Source organism: Hippocampus zosterae, chromosome 6 (genome assembly GCF_025434085.1).
Source record: "Hippocampus zosterae strain Florida chromosome 6, ASM2543408v3, whole genome shotgun sequence".
Classification (NCBI taxonomy): Eukaryota; Metazoa; Chordata; class Actinopteri; order Syngnathiformes; family Syngnathidae; genus Hippocampus; species Hippocampus zosterae.
In genome coordinates this window covers 11,223,137-11,232,327 of record NC_067456.1, presented here as the reverse complement: position 1 = coordinate 11,232,327, position 9,191 = coordinate 11,223,137, and the positions used below count along the sequence as shown (strand labels likewise).

Below are 9,191 nucleotides of genomic sequence, written 5' to 3'. Positions count from 1 at the left end.
GAATGAATGAATGAATAATGCTTATAGTAAACGTGAGGTATTAAGTTTTTGATACCTTGCCTACTTACTCTATACGTCTTTCCAAAAATATGTCAAAATAAACGGAAATCCGGTCGCCTGGTTTCTTGTAATCTTTCCTACAAGACAAAATACGATTATTTTGCTACTGCGCTCCATGTATATATTTTTAAAAATAAATACAACGTCACATTATTTACCAGCAATGTAATTACATTCAGTTTGAAATAGCCGTTCAATATTTGGTCTTTTTTAAATGTCAAGTTTAAGGTAACAATTGCAATATTCTGCACCATGGTTTCCGGTCGGGCAGTATACCTGTAACGCCCACAATCCCATGCCGCGTTAGTTGACTAGCTAGCAAACGAATGTTATATTTTCAGTTGTTACGCAATGTAATTTCAAAGGTTGTGTGCTTTTGTACGGGTTTCCACGTCACAAGAGCAGAGTGTCAGCATCTTGACGCTAGGGAAGGTAAGAAGCCACTTTTGAACATCTTAAAATGGGGATAAAAAGGGCTAAATGTCACTGTAAACAGTGGCCGATGAATCTATTTCGCTGATGAATGACACTTTGACCATAAAGCTTTTCAAAACAGTCTTAAATACACTTTTGTCTATATTACTGATCATATGATCAATCATGTTAGCGTTATGGAGACCGTTCTGGTTACAACTAGTGAAATAATAATACAATATGTTCGCAACCAGATATTTAAAAGCCAGTGAAAAATTTCCGGCTAGCTGCACTGTAAATTACAGCGGAATGTAATGCAATTAATCCATTCGTGTCTGTTTAAAACACGTTTTAATAAACAGAAATAGCTCTGTATTTTAAAACATATATTTAAGACATAATAGCAAATGAAAGAATGTTTAAAACATTTTTTTTAAATGAAATGCACAGAAGCTTGCTTGGACTTGAAATCTTGGCTTCGACTTGGACCAGGGGTGCCCATTAGGTAGATCCTGATCTACCGGTAGATCTAAGACAGGTCCCAAGTAGATCCGAGGAGTGTCGAGAAGAAAAAAACCAAACAACCATTTGTGTGTCTTTGTACATTTTAGTAATATATTTTTTGTGTTAATATACACTGCACACTAATCATCTTATCAGTCTCATTTTCACAAAAAATTTTTTTTTAAAATAAAATAAAGCAGGTAAATCTTACATTTCTGTGTGTGTGTGCGTGCGCGCGCCAGTAAGGGTAGATCCCGTGAGGTTAGTTGATCGAAAAGTAGATCTTCGATCCAAAAAGTTTGGGCACCCCTGACTTGGACAAAGCAAAACATCTGCAGAGGCATGGCTTAACTGGAAGCATTCCCACGTTGGGGCACTTGTAAAATCAGGGTACCACTGACCTGTAAACACGATTTAACGTTATATCATCTTACTAGACTCGGTGCACTGATTGAATAGTTGGAGGTGAACCTCATCCACTTCGCATTCAAAGAAACAGGCTCTTTGAATAACCAAACAACACAAACATTAAAACCATTGACGTGCTAACCAGTCAACCATTGTGCAGCCACGAACATATATATAAAGTGTAAATAAAGTACTAAATTAATATGTTGTATGAAATGATTTGTAAAAAATACAAATCTGTCAAATATTTTTTCTTTTAACGAAAATAAAATTTTTGACTGCTCTTTTCATATAAACTTGTTTTAAATGACACTTTCAATTGATAAATATATACAGCCCCTAACAGTCAAATAAAGTGAATGCCTCTACTGATGTGCAGTTGATATTTCATTATGACGTCCTGATGCTGGCCCTCGCTTGCGTCTGCCTATCACAATGAGCGGCGTGGCGCTGGGCCTGGTGCTCGCATCTGTGTTCTTCCTGGCGCTTGCCCTTCTCCATCGCTATGGTGACCTGAAGAAGCAGCAGCCGATCGTCCTGCTGGGGACTCTGGCATCCTGGTACCTCTGCTTCCTCATCGTCTTTGTCCTGCCGCTGGATGTCAGCACGGTATGTACATATATTCATGAGTGTGTTCCAGTGAGGAGTTTCAAATGCACTTCTCTTTCAGACCATCTACAAGCAATGTCTGTTGGATAACACACATCATCCTTCCCCTGTTTCGCCAACAAGAATCTCTTATTTGATGGAAAATGGCTCCACTCTTTCCCCAACTGAGAGGTAACTAAGCTACATGGTGGTCGTCTCCCACAGTATACACTGCATATACAGCCATCCATCCATTTTCGGTACCACTTATTAGGACCCCACTGATTAATCAACTGGCTGGTATGTGTATATATATATGTATATATATACTGAATATAATATGTATTTTTTTTCTTACAGTTCACCTCTGCTATTCACAGTGAATAGATGACGAATATCAGAATATTTAAAAACATTCACACACACATCTGTGAGACAAAAATACAAAGATATTATAAAACAATTAAAAATCATTCGAAAAAAATATATATTAGTGATGGTGTGTGTTGACAGTGCACCAAGTGTGTGTGAAAAGCCATGGAGTTACATACCAGAGGGTGTGCTACCTGTCTTCTGGAGAGTTGTGTATTGGACCTCTCAGTTTCTCACCTGGTAAGATCCCATGCGCGCGCGCACACACACACACACACACACACACACACACACACACACACACACACACACACACACACACACACACACACACACACACACACATTCTAAAGAAGTAGATCGTCATAACCGTTCCTTTGTGCATGTGTTTAGGTTGCTGCTGCCCTTCATGCAGTCGTACGCGCGGTCGGGCGCGTTCTCCCTGGTGGGAAAGGTGAAAGCCGCAATTGTTGAGAATGCTATCTACTATGGCACCTACCTGCTCATCTTCATCTTTTTGGTCATCTACGTCGTTGCGCACCCAAAGTGGCGACTCACATGGTCAGTTCTCTGCCTCACTGTATTCTAGTCATGAAACTGAATGAACATTTCAGATCCCAATTATAGGAAGAAAAGAGGATCAGGTTTGTCAGTTTTGTCACCATCTTTGCTGTGACAAATATTATGAGAAGTCGATAAAAGAAAAAAACCTTTTTTTTAAGTACCAAAATTGTACAGAAGAGTGAAAACGGATATCGGGCAAAAAATACAAAAATCCGAGAACTATTTCAATAATAGAAGAGAATAATGCCAATTTGTAAAACGGATGATACAAAAATACTAGGAAAAATACAACAGTAATAGGCATCCAACCATTATCCATATCCATACTGCTCATTAAGGTGTACTGGAGCCTATCCCAGCTGTCTTCGAGCGGTTTCAAAAATGTCGCACTCACCTGTGTTCAGGACTGAGTTTCAGACCATCTGCATCACAGCTGCCAACACGTGGGGCCTTTTTCTGCTGGTGCTGTTGCTGGGCTATGGCCTGGTAGAAATTCCACGTTCCTACTGGCTGTCATCCTGCCACACCCACTTATTGGCCAAGACTTACTTCAAGGTAGCAAAGATGGCCTGTGAAAAGGTGTCGGCTGAGGAGAACTTGGCCGATGTCATGGAGGTGAGGGTGTTGAAATGCTTCTTCATATATATTTTTTAAACAAATGAATGCACTGCATTATGTTTGCGCAATGAGCGTTTGTTCCAATGTCATCATCAGGAGGTGTCAGTCATCAATGTGTCAGTCAAGTACAACCACTCGCTCAGGGAGTGTGTGGATACCATTTTGACCAAGGTGAAGCATTCAAGTACCCTATTTGCTCTTCTTTTGTTGTTAATATGCTAACATCATCTCACTTTAGTGTCCCACAGAGTACCAGCAGGAGATGGGCAGCGACGCGGAACATTCCTGTAACGATCAGACCGTCCTTCCAACCAAAAGAGGCCTCGTTCAGCTTCATAAAAAAGTAAACAGAGTGACACAAAGAGAGTCACCTTCATTTGCTGAGCCATTAGCATTGCATGGTCAAAAGAGCACGCCATTTGCAACACCTAAGTTTGGTCAATGATTTATAAATAAATAGATACAGTAGAAACAACATCAACTTAACCGAATTTGGACATCGGAGATTCCCGTCCCCCCCGACGGTGAAAATGTGTGTTTTTCAGGTGATCGCTGCTGTGCAGCGGTGCCGTCAGACTCGCGTTCAGTGGTCCATGTTGTTGGAGCGGATTTTCCATCTTGAAGATGCCGCTAAGAGCCGCGGCAACCCCATGTGCCACTTTGTGCGCAGCTTCACTGCCACAGAGCGAGACGGCTGCATCCGAAGGTTTCTTTACACACCTAAAGTAGGTGAGTGAATGGGGAATTTTGTTAGACTATTTTGACTAATATTTGGGGACAAGGAGCACCACCGTGGCCGATTACGTTTTGATGAACAAACAGTCAAACGCATATACAAAATGGGAGCACTGGCAAGGACTTCATGTAGGCCTCCAATGCACGCCCAGATGGTCCCCTTTAACTTCATGTACAGTATGTATGTATAGGTATTTATTCTTTTATTCAAAATAGATTTATTTTTAAAAATGGACATATTTATTTTTCCCAATTTGGATTCTGCTTAGTGATGTGTGACTACGTGTGTGTGTGTGTGTGTTGTCCAGAGTGGTACTGGGAGTGTGTGTTCCGTCAGGTGGTCTACAAGCTGCTGGCATTTCTGCTCTTCTTCCTCTCTGTGGCGGTGGTGTGGTCCGAGTGCACCTTCTTCAGCATGCGTCCCGTTCTCTCCCTCTTCGCCATTATTGTCCGTATGACTGAACAGCAACGCTACTATGTTTGTACTGAGGTTGGCACCTACTTGGTTGACGTTCAAAACTAAATTTCCCATTGACATCCATTTTCTTTGGAATCATTCCCAATGTCACAATTGAAATACTCGTACAGGCAATGTTTAAAGTCACATTTTGTCATTATTAAGTGTAAGCAGTCCATATATCCAGGGGGCTGAAAAGGATGAATAAAGCCCGTTGGTCCAGTGGTTAGCGTGTCGACCTCACAATGCAGAGGTACCGGCCGGGTTCAATTCCAGCTGTGGGTTTTCTCTGGGTACTCTAGTTTCCTCCCACATTCCAAGAACATGCATGGCAGGCTCATTGAACACTCGAAATTGTCCCTAGGTGGGAGTGTGGGCGTGGATGGTTGTTCGTCTGTGTATGCCCTGCGATTGGCTGGCAGCCGGTTCAGGGTGTCCCCTGCCTACTGCCTGAAGACCCCCCGCAATCCTTGTGAGGATAAGTGGAAAATTGATGGATGGATAATGTATCAGTTTATGGCATTACCATTTCAATGGGGAAAACTAATTTGAGATAAGAATGTGACCCAGGATTAGGGAAGAAGAATGCAGCCATGACAAGAAGAAAAATGCAACCATGACAAGAAGAGGAGGAAGGGTAGGCTAGCATTCAATAGGTTGTCCATCAAATGGTTTACTAACTTCAGTAAATACCACATATAGGGTGTGTAAGGTGTCTGTAATTTTGGTTTTCATATTTATGTTGATTTAATTGTAGATTACTCTTCTTGGAATATTTTGATCAAAGTGTTTCGCAGTCGAGTGTTCTGAATTGTGGAAAAAAAATGCACAAATGAGTCCACATTAATACCTTAATTGATGGCCTTTTTTTGTCCATGTCCACCAGGCGGTGTGTTTCATCACCATCATCTTCCTGTGCGTTTGCGTTTACTCTACCGTGTTCCAGATCCGTGTATTCAACTACTACTACCTGGCGCCGCATCACCAGACAGACGCCTACAGCCTGCAGTTCAGCGGCATGTATGCACAGCACACTCATGGTCGCATTATTATATAAACCTGCACGCATGTAAGGTGTTGCGTATCTTCTCTGAAGGTTGTTTTGTCGCCTGACTCCTCCCCTGTGCCTCAACTTCCTGGGTCTGATCCACATGGATCCCGCCGTATCCCAACAGGACCGATTACACACGTCCTATACATCTGTGGGTGGATTTACTGTCAGAATGCAGTCCCATGAAGTACATTGGTACCTTGACTTAGGAACTGAATTTGTTCGGTTACAATGCTTGAATCTCAAATCACTTGGATTTCAGATCACTGTCCCCATTGAAATGAATCAAAATGCCATTCATCTGTTCCTCGCTTCTAAAAGCACTCCAGAGATTTTGTCATTTGATTTTGGATAGTAGAAATAGGATTGTACATTATTGGACTGTACAAAAACATTGTCATAATATTATGACATTTTAAATTTCCGGAATGGCTAAAATTTTTGTTCCCTCGTGAAAGGCAATACAATGCTGAAAATATCACAAATAAATACAAATTTATTTGAAAAAATGCTTAATAATAAGACAACTCAAAGCCAAGCTGATTTCACAAACACCTTGCTCATGTTTTTCTATAATTACGAGCTTTAATTCAATGGTCTTGGTCTTTTATTCAGAACACTTTCTTTGGATCCGATGTTAGAAAATGGCAATTTAGTGGCACAAAAGCCACAGAAAATGGCAACGCAAAACACTACAGATACTTAACACGGCAAGTGCCAGGTAGCTAATACAAACTGATGGCGGCTGATGTTGTGATTTTCTGGATAGCTAAATGACACTTGATAACCACATTTTTACTTGTAACACAGAGCAAAAAAAAAAAAAAAACCCAAACGAGTGACAACTTGCAATTTTAAAATTGGTACGTTGGGGCACTTCTAAGTCAAGGTACCACTGTATGTTATGACGGGCACTCGCTTATTGTTATGTCTACTAGATAATGGGCTCCATGCATCTCCTGTCCTTCATATCCAACGGCTTCTACATCTACTACCCAGTGTTGGTATTGCTTCTCTGCTTTGCCACACTTTCCAAGTAAGCTATTACAAACTGTTGTCTATTTGTATCACGTATGCCTTAAGTGACGTTATACATAAATCAGTGTGCATTCGTGGAAAAATGAAGTATACTTTAAACTTTTGATGTGTATTGTACATAAAATGCGAAATAATTAACGGGAATTTGATGCGTTAATGTTCTTAGCCTTGGTTCTCGCTGTTTGAATCTGCTGGGCGTCCATCAATATGTCACCGATGACGACCTGAGCTTGGATCTAGTGGATGAGGGCAAGGAGCTTGTCAGGAGAGGTTGCCTTTGCGTTATCACTTCACCAGTTGCTTAAAATCATTGCCCAATTATGACTTTTGCTTTTTTTCCCCCTTAAGGACATATTAATCATGATGATATTTTGTTTTGCAGAAAGAAGAAAACGACAGAAAAGTATCGATGCAGCAAATAGAAGATTTGTTAGTATTTTCCTTGTACTTCTGACATAGACACGTTTATGAATTCTCCTTCACATGTTCAGAGGAAGCCATAAAATAAAATCCAATGAGGTCATTGAAATTGGAAATTGTCTACATTTTTTTAACCTGCTGTAAAATCATGAAAAACATGTATTTGCTTTTTCTTTTTTTCTGGTGACATTAGGAGTGGTTAAATTACTTTAGTTTGTATTTTCGGAATCTATTCTCCTTTATTTACTGCAAAGACCAAATCAGCAGTTTGCAGTTTTTGTGCTTTACAATGCTTACAAAAATACAATTGGGTCTTTTTTCAGCAAATAATGGAGAATTTGCCCCACCAAAATCTGTGATGATGTAAGATCCATGTTTTGGCCTCTCAATGCCGACATGCTTTGGTTTGTGAGTTGAAAATCTTTCAAAAAATGTAGTACTTTGCCTCCATCTAAGGGCATCTATAGGAACGTTTTCATCCTTTTGGCACTCTCACATTCGCATGAATTCTTGCGTTTGGTGACTGAACTCCGAACACTGTGAAACATTTTTGCTTTTGCTGTGGTTCACTTCCTTTTACGCTTGTATGACATGACGAAACAAAAATCTTTTCTTTTGTTCCTTTTACGCTAACAAATAATAATTTAAATCTTACAAGCTTTGCTTTTATATTTTACAAATCACTGTGGTTAACTTATGTTTGACAGGAGAAGAGTGTTAACAAAAACAAGAATTGTTTAAACATTAATATTCAGTGTTTAACCTTATGTACACTTGTAAGACAAGAACAGAATCTCATTTTTTTTTTGACAAGCATGTTAGCAGAAAAATAAAACTTGTCATTTTTACATATTCATTGGATTATCTATTCAAAGCGATTAACTTGTTTTTACATTTAGGAATGTTAATTATGACTTCGGTTGTTGGGATTTTGCTTTGTGTTGTCAGGCATGGAGAGAGCGATATGGAGGAACCCAAGGGGCCTCCGGTGGGAGCAGAACTGGTTACACTGAAATTAAAGACGAGCAGGAAACAGAAGTCAAGAAAAGCAGTGGGGACTCATGAAACATGTAGAATAAATTGGTACTCTTGCTAGAAGTTTCACGTAATATTATTTTGTCTTTGCAGTTATCTCTTTCAGTTGGCGCAAGTCAGACGAGCAGCAGAGGAGTTTACTGCACACCAGTGACGATGGATAATAAAATGTTTGCTTTAGAAGGGACTGTTTTGTTTAACACTGAACAACCTTGTTGTCCAACTTGATCATGGAACTATTTGCATAAGGTCTACCCTGTGACTGTGAATCTTTGGTGATATATGACATCCTGAAGCATGAAAGGATGCTTGTGTTGTTTAACATTGGCTTTCTTTAAGAAGGTCTTAATGAAACCTCTCAGGAAAATTCTAAAAAACACCCATCTGAGTCTATCAAGTGGGAAAGATACGTTTGCCAAGAGCATTAATGCTATGTACTGTATTCTGACATGCTTTCCATTATGCACGCCTAGAAACTGACCATACATGAGTGATGGGCGTAGAGTGTCGTTTTTTCTGCATATGTTCATTTTTATGAGGAATTTCTTTGATAAGTTATTAAAGAATACAGATGAAACATTAACGTTTTTTGCGGCCCCCCTCCCCCCCCGAATTTCTAAGTCATCATTTAGAAGATTATCAAATTGTGACACCCTCGAGGAGGGTTCCCAGAGAAAATGACAAATTGTGCTGCGCTTTCGGGTGAGTTGTAAAAATAGGCGGTGCTCAACAAACACACCGTATACAAAGTTGTGCCGCCTTCATGTTACGTCGTAATAAGAATGCAGTCGCCAGGAATCGACACGATGCTTTGATAAAACATTTGACATCAGGGTGTCCCCCACCTACTGCCTGGAGACAGCTGGGATAGGCTCCAGCACCCCCCGCGACCCTAGTGAGGATCAAGCGGTTCGGAAGATGAATGAA

At 40.2% G+C, this 9,191-nt stretch overlaps 1 protein-coding gene across 8 annotated transcripts; it reads left to right on the top strand.

Annotated features, from left to right (window-relative positions):
• The first annotated feature begins 324 nt into the window (after positions 1-324).
• On the top strand, positions 325-8,847 carry LOC127602019 (G-protein coupled receptor-associated protein LMBRD2B-like). Of its 8 annotated transcripts, none has more exons than XM_052067826.1 (17): positions 325-492; positions 1,766-1,995; positions 2,057-2,166; positions 2,488-2,586; positions 2,740-2,907; positions 3,315-3,525; positions 3,625-3,699; positions 3,767-3,871; positions 4,074-4,257; positions 4,572-4,753; positions 5,607-5,740; positions 5,817-5,922; positions 6,710-6,807; positions 6,976-7,079; positions 7,192-7,238; positions 8,178-8,280; positions 8,358-8,847. In XM_052067826.1, the coding sequence occupies exons 2-17, from the start codon at positions 1,822-1,824 to the stop codon at positions 8,426-8,428; spliced, it is 1,971 nt and encodes a 656-aa protein (XP_051923786.1). In that variant the 5' UTR covers positions 325-492; positions 1,766-1,821; the 3' UTR covers positions 8,429-8,847. The 8 variants fall into 8 exon arrangements, 6 of the variants coding, with proteins under 6 accessions (XP_051923786.1, XP_051923790.1, XP_051923788.1 ...); XM_052067830.1 differs by having other exon boundaries at positions 327-492; positions 1,906-1,995; XM_052067828.1 differs by lacking the exon at positions 325-492 and having other exon boundaries at positions 1,223-1,995; positions 4,572-4,711.
• The last annotated feature ends 344 nt before the right edge of the window (positions 8,848-9,191 follow it).

Bases quoted from the DNA above. Each gene is read 5' to 3' on its own strand.
- LOC127602019 (XM_052067826.1), top strand. From the start codon at position 1,822: ATGAGCGGCGTGGCGCTGGGCCTGGTGCTCGCATCTGTGTTCTTCCTG. The intron at 2,167-2,487 runs GTAACTAAGCTA...GTGTGTTGACAG, and splicing joins ACTCTTTCCCCAACTGAGAG to TGCACCAAGTGTGTGTGAAA. The intron at 5,741-5,816 runs GTATGCACAGCA...TCTTCTCTGAAG, and splicing joins AGCCTGCAGTTCAGCGGCAT to GTTGTTTTGTCGCCTGACTC.